Source organism: Protopterus annectens, chromosome 16.part0, assembly GCF_019279795.1.
Source record: "Protopterus annectens isolate FY-2018-M chromosome 16.part0, PAN1.0, whole genome shotgun sequence".
Lineage (NCBI taxonomy): Eukaryota > Metazoa > Chordata > Ceratodontiformes > Protopteridae > Protopterus > Protopterus annectens.
The window spans coordinates 259,737,079-259,757,361 of NC_056750.1; the positions used below are offsets into that span (position 1 = coordinate 259,737,079).

Consider the following 20,283-nt stretch of genomic DNA (forward strand, 5'->3'; position numbering starts at 1 on the left):
AAACCCAGGTAGCCAGAGTTTGAGTAGTGGACTGGCTACTTAATGCAGCAGACGGGGGGGGGGGGGGTGGGCATTGCTCATACAGGTAGGAGAGTGCCAGTGGCTTAGAACAGCTATGCTGTTGGCACCAGGAAGATAAATCTTAAGGTGGTGGGGGGGGGGGGGCAAGATTTGTCTGGGGATGGCCTAGGGTGGGGTAAGGAATTTATGAAGTTCTGTGTGAAGGAAGACTCCATCTTACTGAAAGATCAAAAGTGGCTGTTTATAAACAGCCTATTGTCTGAAACCCTGAATGCCAAGATAAAAGTAAAGAGGATGAGGAACACTATCCTCCAAGACAGAAACTTACATTATGTTGAATCTAATGACTCAAAGGGATAAACAGTAAATAACTTGGGAATGGAATACAGGTTTCCAGTCAGTTTACTCTGAAACAGGAGCACATAATGGCAGATAAACAGAGAAAGAAAGCAGTCCAAAGTACAACCCACTTTAACAAGAAAGTGTTCATACTTCTACATGCAGCCCAAAGTGTTTCCTCTTAAAACACACAGGTCAAGGGGTCTGTTTTCTAGCAGCTTAGAATGGCACTCTGGTAATTCAAAGATGAAATGCACCAGGATGTCTTGGTTCCAAGTTAGCAAGTTTGACAAATGGGAACTTGCTGGAGTGCAGTCAGCTAAAGTTGCTGCAAAAGATGAATCCAAGTCTGTGCTCAAGGTAGATTCTGAGAATCTCTGGCTAACCTGAGACCACTTGCCATAATGGTTAAGGTCTTTGCTTCACATGCACAAGGTGCAAGGTACCATCCTAACTTCTGGCCAATACCTGCTTGAGTTTGCATTTTCTCTCAGTATCTCTGTGGGGTTTCTCCCACCTCTGAAAAACATGCTTAGTATTTTCATATCAAACTCACCAAAGAACAGAGATGTGGGCAGCAACATGAATTCTAGATGATGCTTTATAGGGGGGAAAGTTGCAGAGACCAACAGCTTTGGGCATCTACTGCAGTGTGTGGAATATCTTCAAGATAGAAGAACATGGATCACAGACTGTGTGCATTGGCAGGACTAGCCACTTGACAGTGTAAGAATATGGTTATAGTTGACTTGGTCATGTTGACCAATGTCAAATGGGCATGGATATTTCTTAGTGATAAATGGGTTGAGGAAATGGCCTATTCTGACCTACACCAGGGATCCATGCCAATAGTGGGAGAGATGTATATGCCCCTGTTGGCCAGTATGTGCCCATCATAAAGTCCGGCAGGCCTAGGTCAATAAGCTACTGGCCCGGCCACTGCCCATTTGCCCAGACTGGGTTACCTGGGATAGCTCCATTGAATGAAAGCTGTAGATAATCAACCAACCTGACAAACATGAACTAAAGATTTCTACAATCAATGTAGGTTCACTAACAAGATGGAGTTTGGAAGTGAATGACATAACAAGGAGGAGGCTGGACATTCTATGTATCCAGGAGACAAGATGGAAGGTCAGTATAGCAAAGTCACTTGGCTTGGCATCCAGAGTCTACTACTCAGAAGGAAGACAGGCTAGAAATGGTGTGGGAGTTTTGGTGAGGGAAAGGCTTCAGAAGGCAGTGAGGAATTTCATCATAATTAGTGACAGATTCATGGCAATCAGACTCCAGGCTAATGATAGGGCAGTATTCATAATCTCAGCCTATGCACCACAGAAGGGTTGTGATACTTAGAAAACAAATGCATTCAGACAGCAGCTGCAGGACCTACTAGATAAAGCAGGACAACATGAATTGCTGCTGATAATGGGTGATCTAAATGTACCTAATGGGATTAGACAGAAAAGGATGTGAGGACTGCCTAGGTCATCATGGGTGGGGCAACAGGAATACAGGTCATTCAAGACTTCTGTCTGGTACATGGCTCAACAAGAAAGGCAGTCTACCCAACATGCAAATCAGGTAGCCTTCCTCCTAGTAAGCAAAGGGCACTGAGGTAGAATGATCAATTACAAAGTCATCTCCAGTGAAACAGTCAGCCCACGACTTAAGCCACTGGTTGCCACAAACAGCTGCAAGCGGTGGTAAGAGAAGACTAAGATCAACAGAGAACAAGCTGAGGACCTGGAACTTGACTGGAGTGAAAGCACAACAGTTCAAGGAATTATTCTAGGCTCTAGCACCTCAAGAAGAGGAAAGTACAATTGTGTACACTTACCATAAATATAGATGTTAGAGTGTATTCACTGTTGCAGTCATCACACTTTGGTAATCTGCCTGCAGGTATCTTGCAGTCGGCCCGAATACCAGAGACTTAGTATTTCTGCATCAGTTGCTGTCGCTCCAGTCTTCAGGGGTATAAAATAAGGCAGCCAATGCCATTACATCAGTTTTCTTGCCCCAAATGTCAGGAGCCCCCAAATAGGGAGCTAAGTTATGGCTGTGAAAAACACCACCAGTAAAAAGTAAATACCAATACTAATACCTAGAGAGGAGACAGAGAGAGAGAGAGACAAGGAGGTGGGGCGGGGGGGCAGGACTGCAACAGTGAATACACTCTAACATCTACATTTATGGTAAGTGTACACAACTGTACTATGTTCTTCGTGTTTCACTGTTGCAGTCAACACACTTGGGTAGATTCCCAAAGCTGAAGAAGGGTGGAGGCAGTCAAGAAGAGTTGGGGCTGGCTAGTATGCCTTGCAGGACTGCTGTAGCAAAACCTGCCCTGGATTTGGAAAAGATAGGCAGGTGGTAATGCTTGAAGAACTCCATGTTGCAGCTTCCAGGATGTCCCTGGTAGGGACTCCCCTGAGCAATGCTGTAGAGGTAGAAGTTGCCCTGGTGGAATGTGTTCTGACCCCCTGAGGGGATGGTTTCCCAGGGTGCTTGTAGCAGAAATGGATACAGTGTGCTATCCATTTGGAACCTGTTTGCTTGGAAATGGCCCTGCCCTCTGCCCATGGTGCAAAGCTGACTAATAACTGGTTAGATTTCCTGAAGGGCTTAGTCCTATCCAGGTAGAATCTGAGCTGTCTGTGCATATCCAGGGAGCGAAATGAATAAAAACAAAGAGACGCTGTTGCCCAAAGGTCTGCTCCAAAACAGTAAAATCCAAACGAATGAAGTAACAAACTGGAGTCCGACCACCACAATAAATGGAAAATGGAAAAATGTATTTATTTGGACAAACGCTTTCACGTGTAACAAACACGCTTCTTCAGATCCTTAACACAAACAGTCAAACATGCAGTGCTTATATATACATATTAAGTGAGTACTCTTTAATTGAACATAATCAATCAGTCAAACCCATAGACCAATGACCTGAATAAAACAATCTAAAGCTGTTAAAAACCATGACAACAAAAGCAGACTTAGATTCCACATATCGTGGCGCTGTAAATTCTGCTTCAACAAATCTATGCTAAAATTTAGCTTGAAAATTTTATGCATAAAACGTTTGTACATAAAAAGTTTGTACATAAAAACTTGTACATAAAAAGTTGCTGCATAAAAGAATTCTATGCAAGGAGTTTTAACTAAACATGTTCTAAACCATCCAGGGAGCGCAGAATCCTTTCCCCTTTATTTTGAGGATTAGGGAAGAAGGTTAGCAAATGGACAGATTGGTTGAGAGCCACACTGGACACCACTTTAGGCATAAAGGAAGGGTTAGTGCTGAGGGAGACCCTGTCAGCATGGAAAATAATGAAGGGTTCCACAGCCGTAAGTGCTTGTAAGCTCTGACACTCTTCTAGATGAGGTGATGGCCAGAAGTAAATTTGTTTTCCAAGAGAGGAACTTTAACTCTGCTGACGCTGCAGGCTCAAAGGGGGGTAACGTGATTTTTTCCAGTACAAAGTTAAGGTCCCAAGCAGGGGTGTGTGCTCTCCTTGGTGGCCTTAAGTTGTTTACCCCTCACAGGAACCGTTTGATAAGAGAGTGAGAGAAGAGAGGCGGCTCAGTGTTGTAATGAGCTGAAATGGCAGAGGCATGGATCTTAATGGAGAAGCATAGGCCTCTGTGGAGTAGATCTGCTAAGTAATCCAGGATTAGAGGCAGGGAGAGCAGAGATGTGTCCTCTCCTTTAGACTGAATCCAGGAGCAGTACCTCTTCTACTTATCAGCATAGGATTTCCTTGTACTGGGTCTTCTGGCCTCAAGAATGACATCCAACACCTGTTTGCTTAGGCTGGTTACTGGGGGAGATTTCAAGGAATAAGCCAGGCTGCAAGATTTAGGGTTTGCATTTGCAAGATTTGCCTCCCCTGCTGAGAGAGAAGGGTTGGGTTCTGATGTAGGTGCCACGGTGGCACCGGTGACAGGCTGCACAGGAGTGGGTACCAGTGCTGGCATGGCCAGTCTGGGGCAATTAGAATTGTCCTTGGTCTGTCCTGTCTTATTTTGAGTAATACTCTTGGGAGAAGAGGCAGAGGTGGGAAGGCATAGATTGAGAGATTTACCCACTGGAAGGATAGGGCATCCACTTTCCAGGCCCTGCTGTGAGGTGTCCTGGTGCAGAATTTGCTGAGCTGGTGATTTCAGGGGGCCGGCAAACAGATCCACTTCTGGAGTCCCCCATTTCTGAATCAGAAGGTTGAAGGTGCTGGCCTCTAGTTGCCACTCGTGCGGGTCTATGAGATTTCTACTCAAGTCATTTGCCTGGCAGGAATTGAGCTTGCAGACTGACCTGCATGTCCAAGGCAGTGTTCCACATGGCCATGGCTAGCCTGCAGAGTGGGTAAGAGTGGGTTCCCCCCTGCTTGTTGATGTACCAAATAACTGTGGTGTTGTCTGTTTTTATTAGCAGGTGTCCTGGGGAGAGTAGGGATCTGAAAGCTGTCAGAGCATGCTGCACTGCTAGCATGTCTTTTAGGTTGATGTGCAGATGAATTTGACTTGGGCTCCAGTGGCCTTGAATGCACTTGCCATCCATGTGTGCCCCCCAGGCATAGTCTGATGTGTCTGTGGTTAGGGTCTGGGTGGCGTGGGGTTAAGTAAAGGGCAGTCCCTTGCTGTGGTTGCATGCTGCTGCCCACCAAGGAAACTCTGTCCTTAGGGTATGATAGGAATGGTGGCTTCCAGGTCCTGAGAATGCTGGTACCAAAGACTAAGTGCTAGTGAAGTTTCCTCATATGCAGTCTGGCATATGGAATTAGTAGGATGTATGAGGACATGAACCCTAGGGCCTGCAGGATTTTCCTTGCAGATAGCTGGGTTCTGGTGGCCATTTCAGTAAAACAGTCGGTCAGATAGGCTTGTTTTTCTAGAGTGAGGAATGCCATCTGGGATGCTGTGTTCAAGCTTGCTCCCAGGAATACAATCTTTTGACTGGGGACTAGTTTTGAATTATTTTCATTGATGGTATACCCCACGGAGGTTAGAAGGTTTTTTACAAATGTCAGGTGCTGCAACAGCATTTCCTGACTGTCTGCCTGCCTGAATCAGGCAGTTGTCCAGGTACAGGTAAATTTGAATATTTCTCTGTCTGCAGTAAGCAACGGATGGAGTCAGGCACTTTGTGAATACTCTGGGATCAGTGGATAAGCCAAAGGAAAGTGCAGAGAACTGATAATGCATAGATCCTGCCCTGAAGGGTAGGTATTTCCTGCATGACTCCCTTATAGGGATGTGCAGGGTAGGCTTCTTTTAAGTCTAGGGTGACTAACCAGGCATCTTTGGCTAGCATAGGTAGAAGCTGCTGCAGGGTGAGCATTTTGAATTATGGTACCACCAGGAAGGTGTTGAGAATTGAAAGATCTAGGATTGGGTGCCAAGTGCCCTCTTTTCTGGGCACCAAGAAAAGTCTGGAATAGAATCCTTGACTTTTGAATTTTGGTACCACCAGGAAGGTGTTGAGAATTGAAAAATCTAGGATTGGGTGCCAAGTGCCCTCTTTTCTGGGCACCAGGAAAAGTCTGGAATAGAATCCTTGACTTATCTGTTCCGCAGGAACCGGCTGAATTGTCCTTATAGAGAGCAGAGATTTAACTTGGTTTTGTGCCTCTGCCCACTGGTTTGGAGGGAACCCTTTTGGAGTTAGCAGTGAGTGGAAGTAAAATTTGTACCTCTGGGATACAACATTGAGGACCCATCTGTCTTGGGTGATGGAAATCCAGTTTTTTTATGAAGGGCAAGTTTTCCTCCTAGGGGTACAAGCAGTTGGGCAGAGGTGGGTAGTGGAGTAGAGAAGTTATTAGGAATTCTTTCCTTAAGGGGGTGACTTAGAACTCCCTGCTTTAGAGGTGGAGGCACTCCATTGCTTAGATCTCTGCATACCCTGAGACTGTAGTCTGTGGGGGGGGGGGGGTCTGTTTCCTCTGGGTCTAGGTTGAGATGGCCTTAAGGGGGCTGGAAAGGACCAATGTTTCGAGGGGCAATGCCTACTGAATCTAGGAGGCTGTACTTGCAAGAATTCTTTGACTGTCTGCATAGATTTAGCTTTTTCTTCCATTTTTTTAAGAACCTCTTCTGCTTTGGTGCCAAACAGATTGTCCTTGTTCAAAGGAGCGTCAAGTAACTTTGATTTGACATGGTCTGTCAAGGTCTGCTCCTTAAGCCAAGCATGCCTTCTCAGTACATAATCACTGACAGCTGCCCTGCAAGATGCTTCTAGGGCGTCAAAGCCACACTGCAATGTATGCTTGCTGACTTGGCTTGCAGAATGCATAAGCTCTTGCAATTCTTTATTTTCTGCAGTCTGAAAAGGTAGCTATTTTTTGCTTATGTTCCATAGTATGTTGCTGGCATTTCAGCATGTGGAACTGATAATTCAAAGCCCTAATGGCGAGAGTTGCAGAGGTAGATACTTTCTTACCCCATCTGTCCAAAGCTCTGGAATCCCTGTCTGAAGGGGTGGGATTCTTAGCTTTAGTTGCTTTGATACCTTTAGACCCCAGGGAGATGACCTCTGGGTCCGCAGTAGAATTTTTGAAAAGGAATTTGAGAGAGTCAGGTACTCTGTAGTACCTGTCTGGCTTCCTAGGAACAGGGGATAAAGTATCAGGAGTAAGACTGGACTCCATAAAGACATCATCCACAACATCCAAGACTGGGGGTATTACTAAAGGTCTATGCTGTGGCAAATCTAGAAATTCTCTGAGTCTCTTTTTGGATTGAGGATAGTCTTGACATTCCCAATGGAAATGCTCTCAAAGTATGTAGGGTTTCACCAAAAGAAAAGTCTTCTGGAGGAGAGGCAGAGGGAATGGATTCCTCTGCATCTGAATCCTCATAAGCAGATAAGGGCATGTCTTCATAGTCATATCTCAGAGTCGTCAGACTCTTGGTTTGTAGATGCTGCCGGGGACTGGTCTCTTTCTCTTAGCAGGGGAAGGCTGACTTCCCCTATTCAGCATAATAAGGTCTTCTGCCATTTTAAACATTTGGTGTGGGGCAAGGGAGCAGGTGCACGCGCTTTGGTCTTCGTTTTTTTAGGCATAGCATGTACTCTTGGCCTTAGAAACTCAGTAGTTTTAGACAGAACTGAAGACGCGAAAGTCGTCGGTTTGAGTCAGACATTGGTAGTGCGAAGAACTTCCTCAGAAGCAGGTGCCTGCTCAGTGGCTCTGGATCCATCCAAGGTAGAGACATCCATAGGTTCCATAGTCAAAGAAGAGTCTCGTGGCATACCAGACTCCGAACGGGTCTTGATAGAGGCCTGAGAATCCAATGAAACAGGCACCAGGGGCTGCGAAAGTGCCTCACTGAGTACCGGCGGACTGGAGACTAGCTTAACGGAAGCGTCGTTGGCAGCTTTGGACCTGTGCAGTCTGTCTCTGTCTTTATCCTTACGTTTTTTCGGAAGATCGGTAGACGGATGGCTGACTGAAGCTATTTCAGATCGAGAACGAAAGTATTTAGCGACAAAAAGGGACTGACAACGGATGGTTCAGGCGCTGAACAAGGCACAAAACAGACAGCGAGGTACATTGTGGTCAGGACCCAAACAGGTGACGCAGTAAGAATAAAAATCTCGGTGTGGTATTTGCTTTCCACAGGCAAGACAATTGTTAACTTTTTCTGACAACGGTTAGAGCAAGAAAAAAGGGTCCCCAACGGGGTATTTAGCTTTAGAAGACTTCAGGATAATTCAATTCAAAAATGAAAACTCAGTGGCCAACCGGCACTCATGCAAACTGCTTCTGCTACGGGCTCCTCGGCAAGAAAGACTGATCTAATGGCATCGGCTGCCTGGTTTTATACCCCTGACGTCAGTCCTGGAGCAACAACAACAGACGCAGAAAAAACAAGTCCCTGGTATTCGGGCTGACTGAAGGCTACCTGCATGCAAATAACCCAAGTGTGATGACTGCAACAGTGAAACACGAAAAACATCTATGGATCATATGTCTTTGAAATGTAAGAGTAAAAAAAAATGTATGGGGAAAACTATGTAAAGAAGATTTTTCAAAGATATAAAAAAGTGAATAAAATAAACATGGATATGATTAAATATGGATATACGAATAGAAGTAAAAAATATGTTAAAAGAATAGATAAAGTTATTTTATGTTACGTGGAATGAAAAACTGAAATTATATTTAACAATAAATTGATTTTAGCAATAATATGAAAAATCAGATGGTGGTTATGGAAAAAGGAGTGGGGGTCTTACATGGATGAAAATTTAGTATGTTTAGTATTATTATGTAAACAAAACCGTGTCTGTGTGTATATATACACACACACACACACACACACACACACACACACACACACACACGCAAATATTTGTAAATATGTAAATATTTTGTAAATAAGAGCTAATTTTGTATACAAATAAAAGACCCCTACTCTTTCCAATAGGTGCTGTGGGATCTTTTACATCCACCTGAGCTACCATCAAGTCAAACGGATAGGGCTTCAGTTTAATGTCTCATCTGAAATGAAGGACAGCATATTTGGGAGTGCAGCACCCCCCCCCCCCCTTTTGCTGCACTGCAATGTCAACAATCCATCTAACTAGTGTAAGAATACAACCCACAGCCAAGGAAAAGAACCTCACTGACACCGAGTGATGCTCTGAAACCCTTTTTTTGGCTAATATAACCACTACTGAAAATAAAGTCTTTCAAGACAAGTATTTGAAATCTACTTTGACAGCTGATTCTGAGGGAGATAATTAAAATTCCTATGACGCATTAAGGCATTCCTTCAAATCTCATTCATAAGAATAAATTTTCTTTAGGGAGGGGGATGATGGGGCAGATATGCTGAAGTGAACATGGATTTATGGTAAATACATAACTTTTGCATATGACATGATCCAGTCCATTCACTTCAATGGCAGGACAAAGTCCCCAGCTTCTCTTGGGTGGCGTCATGACAAAATTCCTCAAAAAATGTTAGCCAAGAATGTCAGCCTGGATCTCTATCACAACCAGTTTATAGTATCTTTAAAACCTATGTAGAATAGCTCACATCACAGCTGTACAAATAGAATCAATGGAAGAATTTCTGAAAAAGACTGAAGACATAGCTACAACTCTGAGCTTTTGGTGTAGATGCTAAGATTGTATTACACTTATAACAGCAGTATAAAAGTCACTTAGATAATGTAACTTTAGACAGATTCTGATCTGCTCTGCCTATAATGTAGGTTTAGTGTACATACACACACACACGCACAATCTTTATGGAATATAATATGTAAGGGGTTAGAAGAATGGTCCTGTTCTGAAAATTTTTTTTTGGCTGATATCACTGCTACTGAAAATGAAGTCTTTTAAGACAAGTATTTGAGAACTTTTTTGACTTCTGATTCAGAGACAGAGACAATAATAGTTTCTCAAAGATTAAGTTCAAATTCCAAGGTGGACGTTGTTCTGACAGGTGGTATTAAATGAAATGCTACCTGTTAAAAGGACCTTACAAACTTGTAATGGAGTCAGTGAGGAGGACTAAAGTACTTGATGAAAATAGAGAAAATAATAGACGGCTGCTAGCTGCACCCTAACATTGGAATCGCTAGAATCCTGATCAAAAACATCTGCTAAAAACTACAAAATTGTCAGAATCTGGGCAGAAATAGGCTCAAGACTATGACTAGTGTTCCTTTTCTGTAATTAGGGTTTATCTTTCTTTGGGAAGGAAGATGGGATATACCTCTGAACTGTAAATTATTTTCAAGAACTTCACTGATTTTGGCATAAAATTGTGCGGTTTCTCTCTCCTAAACTGGAATACACAATAAATGATAATTAGAGCTACATACGCCTTTCGACTTTGAAAAATGCATGTTAATTCACATTTCTCTTTTTCTGTCAACTTCAAGCTAATGGTATTGAAGTTTCCCTGATTGTCCGATTACTTTCTGACTTGTCCCTGATTCTGGAGGTAAGATGTTAACAACTGAGCAGAAGCATCTAAAATCTGAGCTTTTAACTCCTCTATGTATGCCTGTGTTCTAACTAGGTATGTGTGATACGTGCTACATCAAAGGTAGATGTTTTTATTAGTGTCAGTGGTCAATGATCACCACACACACACCTTTGACATCGGGAATGTCAGAAGGCTGTTGAGTTCTGGTTCTACCTCAAGTAGCCTGTACTGACACAGCACTACATTAGGGGGCTGCTGCTTTCCCTATGGTGCTATCCTTTGAATAAGACATTAAACCAAGATTCCAGCTGTCCCAGCTGGTGTTAGCTCATGTAATATGAAAGATTATGTGCTCCCTACTACAAGTAATAGTATTTTTATTAAAGGATAATCTAGTTCACATTACACTTCCATAAATATCATTAGTAACACTTCCTATGATTGCAATTTAAATATTTCTACTTCATTTCTCCATATTTTATACTTAATTTCTCTCAATTATCATACAAATTTCATGTAGTATTGCACATAACTACTTTGTATCTTCCCTACCACATTCCCCAAGCACAAGGAAAGTTATTCGATACTGAAAGACTTAAATACCCAAGTAAATTACTGTGATAATGAAAAAATTTAACAAGATACCTCATCTCTGTATACACACTTTCTTCTGCATGAATACTAGTTTGTATAAACTCTCTAGCTAATGCTTTTTCATAGGTAAACGAAACATCAAGAGTTGAAATCATATGGATTTTTCTTACCATTGTCCAGCCTTGCTGCTAGTTTAGCTGCTAGTTGCACACACTGGTCAAGCTGTTCACGAACACCTTCAGCAGCGTAATATTCAACATCGCTAATCTGAAGTAGCTCTTCAAAACTCTTCATCACATCCCTGAGTTGCTGAGAGTGCATATCACACAGGTTACGACTTTGTTTGATTTGCTCTCGAAAATGTGAAAGCTCTCGAGCCTGAGACTGCACCAATGAGTCGTACCTTCAAAGAACAGAAAGAAAAAAAAATTAAAGCATGTCATAGTAATGCTAACATCCTATGGTGTGAAAATGCAAACTCAAGAAATATCTTTGGTAAGAGAAAAGGAAGAGTAAAGGCCAAGGTAATGAGTTACACTTGAGGGTTACCCTTCTAAAAGTAGCACACCACAGTCAGACCACCAGATACCACAGGATGCTGCCCTATCAGAAGCTGGAGACTCATTTGAACTATTAGGAATCCACCATAAACAAAAATATAATAAATTAATATAGTAAGGGGTCACGTTGGAAAGAATTTATCATTTAACTGACGATGAAGAAAACTTCAAAATGAACGTAGCAGCTTATGTAACAGTTTTATACAAAGAGGTTATCCCAAAGAGGATGCAGTAAGGCTCTCTAAAGAAATTTTTGAAAGAAGAGCCACAAATGAGATAGGTAGAAATAAAGCTAAGAAGGATTTTAAAACAGCAATGCTAGTCACCAATAGTGTAGAATCTGGAGCAATTAAGAACATTATAGCAAGTAATTGGAAGTTCTTAAAATGTAATGCTGAAATTGAGGAAAAAAACAGAAGGACCAGTATTTGTGCAAAAAAGAGGAAAGAGCTTTAAAAATATATTCCAGAATAGATTGAATAATAGGCAGCCAGTATGCACAAATCCAGGCATGGTAAAATGATGAATTGCAATATGTGTGAGTATTTATTAACAGGTGTAAAATAAATCAAAATAGGAACTACTATTGTACATCTAAAAGGAAAATATACATGTAAATCTAGGTTTATAGTATATTTACTCATTTGTCAATCATGTGAAGCCTATTATATAAGGCGTACTACAAGGGAGTTATACAAGAGGGTGCATGAGCACAAGTATGCTGTTCACATACAGGATGACAAAAATGCAATGGGCAAACATTATAAAGAAAATGGCTGTAAAGTGGATTTTTAATTTTGTGTATTGGATGAAGTAACTAATTTTGAAGTTAAATTCGATGCTGAATCTGAATTAAGTTGGAAAGAGTATTTCTGGCAGGTTAGATTGAACTCTTGTTACCCAACAGGGTTAAATGATAAAAAGAGAGTTCATTGCCTTTTTAAAAAGGAAACAGTTAAATCATTTGGCTTGTTAAATCACATGATTAATTTGAAATGAGATATAAAGTTTTGCTAATTTTAAGCACATTATGCAGTCTGAGGAAGTCCAGGGTGACAAAAGCGCTTACTGTTTGATGCGAAATTTAAGTAAAGTGAAATTTGGTTTTATTTTGACTCGCTTGCAGTTTTCAAGTTCCTGTTATTTTCCGACTTTTCAGTTATTGTTTTTGAACGTTTTTGTTTTTTATTTGAGCCTATTAATATGACTAGTTTCATGACTATAACGCCAGGAGATATCCTAACAGATACACCGAATGAGTCGGTTATCGCAAACCAAGAAGGAAGAGTCAATAGATATGGCTCACAACAAGGCTCCAGTATTTTCAACAAAAAGTGGCGCTGAATGGATGGTTGGCATCCATGGTTGATTCATTTAATGGTTTGCAGAATGTAAAAGGAGAAAGGAGTTCTACAAGTGTAAATTACTTTGAGAAGTTCAAAAAACTGGAGAACGATTTGTTACAGCTCAAAGGGCTACAATGGGACAATATGTATTTTGAGACTTGTCTCAAGACACAGAGTCCCTTGTCTAAGAGTAAAGTACAGTTGTGTACACTTGCCATAAATGTAGATTTTTGAGTGTATTTACTGTTGCAGTCATTACATTTGGGTAATCTGCTGGCAGGTTGCACTCATTCGGCCTGATTAACAAAGTCTTGGGTCCTGCGTCAGTTGCTGTCCCTTCTTCCATAACGTCAGGTTATCAGGGGTATAAAACATGCAGCCGACGCCATTACATCAGTTTTTCTTGCCCCAGATGTCAGGTGCCCCCCAAATGGGGAGCAAAATATATATATATATATATATATATATATATATATATATATATATATATATATATATGTAGAATAGAAAACACAAAACATATACCTCCAAACAAAAGCAAACACACCAAAAAGGCTTTTAAAGATAGTAAGAGAAATGAGAGGTATAGTTAGAGAAAAATCAGGGGGCTGGAGGGAGGGTAACCAGAACTGCAACAGTGAATACACTCGAACATCTACATTTATGGTAAGTGTACACAACTGTACTATGTACTTCGTGTTTCAATGCAATTACTGGTGCCAGGCACTTTGTGACGACCCTGGGCACAGTAGATAAGCTAAAGGGCAGTGCAGAGAACTGGTAATGCAAATAGCCTGCGTTGTAGCAGAGGTATCTTCTGCAAGATTCCCTGATTGGGATATGCAGGTAAGCCTCCTTTAAGTCTAGAGTTACCAACCAGGCTGCCTAGCATAGGTAGTAACTGTTGGGGAGTCAGCATCTTGACTTTTGGAATGTCCAGAAATGTATTTGGAATGGATAAGTTCAGAATTGGACACCATGATTTGTCTTTTCTGGGTAACAAGAAAAGCCTTGAATATAAACCTTGTCCCTTTTCCTTTTCTGGTACTGGTTGAATAACCCCCATATTCATGAGGGACATCACTTGTTTCTGGGCCTCTGCCTATTGATTTGGAGGCAGATCTGGCCATCTGTTTGGGATTGGCAATGTGCGGAAATGAAATCTGTATCCCTGGATACTATATTTAAAACCCATTTGTCCTGGGTAATCAGTTGCCAGTTTCGTGCATGAAGTGCCAGTTTTCCCCCCAAAGGGGCGGTCAAAAGCTAAGTGCTTGGTGGAAATTCATTGAGACTGTTTACCGTAGGAAGGTGCCTTGTTATTTCCAGATTTGGAGGTGGGGGCACCCCATTGCTTTCTTCTATAAGATGCTTGCAACTGAAACCTGGAGCCTTTGGAATGTCTGGGTTTAACCTGAGCAGCTCTATTGGGTACTGGAAAGGACCAGTTCTTAGTAGGCCAGTGCCTACTGAACCTGGGTGGCTGCACTTGTAGGAAATCTTTCACAGTTTGCATAGATTTAGCTTTATCTTCCATCTTTTTCAAAACTTCTTCAGCCTTATTACCAAACAGACTGTCCTGTTGTAAAGGAGCATCCAGCAATTTTGCTTTAACATGGTCAGGCAGATTTTGCTCCTTGAGCCAAGCATGCCTTCTTATCACAGATCCAGTTACAGCAGCCCTGCAAGAGGCCTCCAAAGAAACAAAACCACATTGCAAAGTATGCTTTCCAACTTGTTCTGCTGAATGCAATAAATTCTGCAACTCTATTTTCCACACAGTCAGAAATCAACATCATTTTCTGTTTAAGTAAACCCATTACATGCTGTTAATATTTAAGCATACGAAATTACCTGTAATCACGGCTGCACAGGTAAAAAACACACTATCCAAAGACAAGAACACAGCATCCACGGGACCTGATGACATCCCAGGCTGTGTTCTACATGAACTACAGAACGAACTGGCACCCCACCTAAGTACCATGTTCAATCATAGCCTCACCTCAGGCTATGTGCCCACTGAATGGCACACAGTGACAGTTATCCTACTCCACAAAGGGGGAGCCACCACAGACCCCGGAAACTACCACCCCATTAGCCAAACGAGCCTGGTCTGCAAGGCTATGGAACGTATCATCATGGAACTTATAAACAATGACATTGGTAATCTCCAAACTCAGGACCCCACCCAGTTCGGGTTTGTAAAAGGCAGATCATGTCTCCTAAACCTGAAAGACTTCTTTGAAGCAGTCACCAAAGCTGTAGATGAGGGTAAGGTGGTTCACACACAGCCTATCTAGATCTCGCCAAGGCTTTCAACACCATCCCCCACTCTAGAATTATAGATAAACTCACTAAACTAGGTATAAATCCCTATGTCACAAGATGGGTTGCCAACTGGCTCACTGACAGAACCCACATTGTGAAAGTAGCAGACTCCAAATCCAACTTCAGACCAGTGACAAGTGGAGTACCACAGGGTTCAGTCCTGGGTCCTCTCCTGTTTGGTATCTACTTCTCTGAAGTACAGGCCAACACAGAAGGTCTTTGGCTAACGAAGTTCGCAGATGACTGCAAACTAGGAGCCATAACCAAAACTCCAAAAGATGTGGACATCCTACAAAAGGGCCTCACTGAGACAGATGCCTGGTGTCAAAGCCATGGCCTCAAGCTCAATGCCACAAAGTGCATTGTCATCCCTTTTGGTAAAAACTCAGTACTCATGAACTACCACATAGGTGGTAGTCTACTTAACACCGCAAGTGTGATGAGACCTTGGGACACAGGTGGACAGTAGTCTCTCCTTTGATAATCACATCGCCACAGTAGTCAGGAAATCCTTCTACGTGGCACACCTCATCACAAAAGGTTTCTCATCCAGGAAAAAAAAAGAGGTCATTGTTCCCCTCTACTCGTCACTCATTAGACCCATTATAGAGTACACTGCCCCTTTTGGTATGTACATCACAAGTAATCTACAACTGGAAAGGCCACAGAAATACCTCACAAAGAGGATTACCGGCCTCAAAGAGATGCCCTATGCAGACAGTCTAAAAAACTGCAAGCTTTACTCTGTTGCATATCGCCTACTCAGAGACGATCTCTGCCTAGCACACAAAGCTATGTCAAACCCAGAGCTTTTAGACATGCTCCACTTAAAGAAATCCCAATCCCTACGAGCTACACGCTCTAGAGACCTAAACCTCGTCACCACAATAAACAGAACATGCTGGAGGGATACATTCCTGTCCTAGAGACTTCCCATACTCTGGAACAAATAACCTATCTATATCAAACAAAGCTCTTCATTAACACTCTCCAAGAAAAACCTTGATGATTGGATGGGAGATAGGAAATTCACCCCGGGGATCACTTCTGTGGCTCTGATCCACAGTGGCACAGGAAAATAATGTTCTTGGGTGGCAAAAGCCATGGTACCTTTGGCTAGGCTTATATAGACCCTAGGGCCAATAGCGTAGTACCTACCTATAAACCTATAAAGCCCTGATTGCCAAGGTTGCAGACGTGTAAACCTTCTTACCCCATCTATCCAGCGCCCTGGAATCTCTATCAGAAGGGGTAGGATTTTTAGCAGTAGAAGCCTTTACGCCCTTGGGACCCCGAGAAATGGTTTCAGGGTCAGCAGTGGGGTTTTTAAAAAGGAATCTGTGGGAGTCAGGAACCCTATAATATCTGTCTGGCTTACTAGGAGCCGGAGGCAGGGAATCATGGGCCATACTGGACTCTGAAAAAAACATCAACAATGTCTAGTACAGGAGGCATAGCCAAAGGCCTATGCTGAGGAAGAAGAAGAAAGTCCTTAAGTCTCCTTTTAGATTCTGAGAAATCCTGACTCTCCCAGTGAAAGTGTTCCCTTAAGGTATGCAAAGTTTCTCCAAAAGAAAAATCCTCAGGAGGAGAAGAAGAAGGGATGGAATCTTCTGCATCAGAGTCCTCGTAAGTGGGAATAGATAATTCCTGATCAGAAGAGGAATCAGAAGAAACAGAAACCTGATCTGAAGATTCATAGTCAGTGCCTTGCCTAGGCCTCTTGGTAGGATGGGGATGGGTACCCCTGATCAAGGTAATTAAATCCTCAGCCATTTTGATAATTTGTTTTTTTAGGCATTGGGGCCTGTACACGTGGCCCAAGCGTCTGTTTTTTAGATATAGAAGTAGTTTTTGGCATTAGTTTTGAAGATGGCTTCAGTTTAATATACAAATCTTTAGGCCTGAAAACACCCCCAGAAGCCAGTGCCTGCTCAGCGGCTCCAGACCCATCCAAGGTAGAGAAATCCGCAGATTCAATACTTAAAGTATCTCGCGGGATACCGGACTCCGAATGGGTCTCAGTAGAGGCCTGTGAATCAAAAGCTGCAGGTATCAGGGGCTGCGAAAGCTCCTCACTGAGTACCGGCGACTGGCTTAGGAGAAGCTTCGTCGTCGGTTTTGGACCTCGACGGTCTGTCTCTCTCTTTTTCTTTGCTTTTTTTAGGTATTCCGGTAGTCGGACTGCTAACCGACGACATTTCTGGATAGTTAAATCTCGAGCCAAAATATTTAGAAGCAAAAATATACTTACGTTTAATAGTGTGTTGATTAAATTTAGCACAAAACCAACAGCAAGGTACGTTGTGGTCAGGGCCTAGGCAAGGAATACAGTACAAATGAAAATCCTTATGAGGTATTTGCTTCCTACAAGTAATACAATTATTAACTTTTACTGACATCGGTAAGGAGCAAGAAAAAGTTTCTCCAAATGGGTACTTAGCTTTTAGTTGAAGACTTCGGTTCTGAAACTCGAAAACGAAAATTTCAGGAGTCAGACGACCGGCACTTGCAAACTGCTTCTGCTTCAGGCACCGTACGGCAAGAAAGACTGATGTAATGGCATCGGCTGCATGTTTAATACCCCTGACGTCAAGGAAGAAGGGAAGGCAACCGATGCAGGACCCACGACTTTGTTAATCAGGCCGACGGAGGACAACCTGCCAGCAGATTACGCAAATGTAATGACTGCAACAGTGAAACACGAAGAACATCTGTTATGCCAGTTGGTAATTATTTTTCTGCCGACTTTGTAAACAAGTGGGTAGCTCTGAACCAAAAAACAGGGTTACTATATGTCCAAATGTTGGCAAAAGCAAATTCAAGTAGCATCAATGAACTACATAAAAAGGATTCAAACTGTTTTCTTTAAGTTGAAAGATAATTTGACTGCTGACAACTTCGATGCTAAATTTTCGTTGATTCAGGGGAGGCTGAACAAAGAAAATGAAATTTTGCGCAAAAAGAAAGTTAAAAAGTTTTTGCGTGATAAGACTGATTACGAACTAGTAGGAGAGTCAAATCAGCTAGTTGCAGAAGAGGCGGAACGTCAGCAGCGTAAACAACAAACGCCAGTAAGGCGGGCTTACAATGCTGATGATACAACTAAGAGCGAGGACAATGGGGTCCGTAAATCTAAGCGACTAGCTCAAAGAAATCCAATAGCGGCATCTAGCACTGCAGCAGCAACTACTAGCAAAGCAGGAGAAGAGATGTCGTTGAAAAACGCTGAAAAGTATTTTCCAACGGAGCCCAATCAGCTGGTGAGAGTGTATCAACAAGCACGGCAAGCAGAGCAGGACTTGGGCCGAGGTTACATCTGCACCAAAAAAAATGTGTGTTATCAGAACAATTGGAAAAAGAAGACTGTTCGCCAATAAATAAAAAAGGTACTGTTGATACAGTCTTTATTACAATACATTTGTCTAATGTTGTACTATCAGACGAGTTGGTTAAAGTGTTAAATAAAGGCTGGAATTTTGTGCGCTCAAAATGAGTGGACAAATGAGATACTATTAATGAACTTAGGGACTATGTTAGAAAGTTGAATTTTAAAGTGATGTTTCCTAATAGTTCAAATGGTGGTAAAATGTTTAGGAAGCCTAGTGTGTATAATCCACCGTTAACAAAGGAACTAGAAATGTTTCAAATGATGTGTGAACAGGAAATAATTGAAATGTTTGGAAAGAAACCTGCTTTCAAATGTTTTAATTTAAAATATGAACAAAGGCAACTGTTGAATGGTTTCTTAAATAATGAGAAAGTATTAGTAACTAAGGCTGACAAAGGAAATGCTTTGGTTATGTTAGATAAAGATGTTTATATTAAGCAGATGGAATAAATGTTATCTGATACGCAGTTTTATAAAGTTGTAACTTTTATAGAAGTTTAAAAAAGCTTTTCATTTATAGATGGTCAAATATAGGAACGGTTCTTGACAGAGCACATAACAGAAGATATAGGGAAATACTTCCATCTAGAAACACCTAGGATGAGTCGTATTTTTGGGCAAGTGAAAATATATAAAGATTTAAACAAACCTCTGATGCGCCCTATAGTTGCAAGTAGTGGAGCTAAAACAGAAGCTATGGCTACCTTTGTAGATAGACATTTGCAGCAAGTTGTTAAATATAGTACATCATACATCAAAGATTTAAGCTGCGGTGGTACAACGGTAGCGTTGTTGCCTCATAGCAAGAGGTTCACCTGTTCGATTCTCGGCTTGAGTGCCTTCTGTGTGGAGTCTGCATGTCCTCCCCGCGGTCGAGTAGCCTCCGAAAGACATGCGTGAACGGGCGTGCTTTCGCTGAAGGTTGAGCGTCGGGCTGGCAACTTGGCACCATAAAAATGGACTGCCATTCATTAGCGGACCGGAGTTCCGCGGTGGCAACCCCGAACTGGGAAAAGCCAAAAAGACAAACAAAAACATGCAAAGACTTGTTTGAATTTAAAAACATGTTAAGAGAAATTAAGGTAACAAAAGAGAATATTCTGGTAACATTAGACGTAAAATCTTTATATACAGTCATTCCTAATGATGAAGGAATGGAGGTTGTTAGATTGCAACTATTAAGTTTCAAGAAATTTTTGACCAATATGGTTGGTTTACTAACTGAAATATTGGACATTATTTTGAATTTCAACTTTTTTGAATTTAATCATAAAATATCTAAGCAAACAAATGGAGTTGCTATGGGTGCATTGATAGCACCAAGTTATGCTAATATTTTCATGTTTGGCTGGGAAAAGTATCATATTTTTAATAGTAAGTTTATGGAACACAATGTGTTTAAAAAAAATGGTTTATTGATGATCCTTTTATGATTTGGAGAGGAGAACAGAATTTGTTAGATGAATTCTTAACCTATTTGAATGGGGTATGTGGCTACTTGAAATTTACATCTGGGTACAGTGTAGATTCTGGAGCAATTAAGAACATTATAACAAGTAATTGGAAGTTCTTAAAATGTAGTGCTGAAATTGAAAAAAAAAATAGGACCAGTATTTGTGCAAAAAAGAGGAAAGAGCTTTAAAAATATATTCCAGAATAGCTTGAATAATAGGCAGCCAGTATGCACAAATCCAGGCATGGTAAAATGTATGAATTGCAATATGTGAGTATTTACTAACAGGTGTAAAATAAA

General features: G+C 41.7%; 1 protein-coding gene across 5 annotated transcripts in view; it reads right to left on the reverse strand.

The window, feature by feature from the left end:
- LOC122791042 (myomegalin-like) overlaps positions 1–20,283 on the reverse strand; it is a 3,200,315-nt gene that overhangs the window by 711,939 nt on the left and 2,468,093 nt on the right. For all 5 annotated transcript variants that reach the window (XM_044058817.1, XM_044058818.1, XM_044058820.1 and 2 more), the window contains one exon: positions 11,073–11,305. In XM_044058817.1, the coding sequence (XP_043914752.1) occupies positions 11,073–11,305 (233 nt within the window). The remainder of the gene's footprint in view (positions 1–11,072; positions 11,306–20,283) is intronic.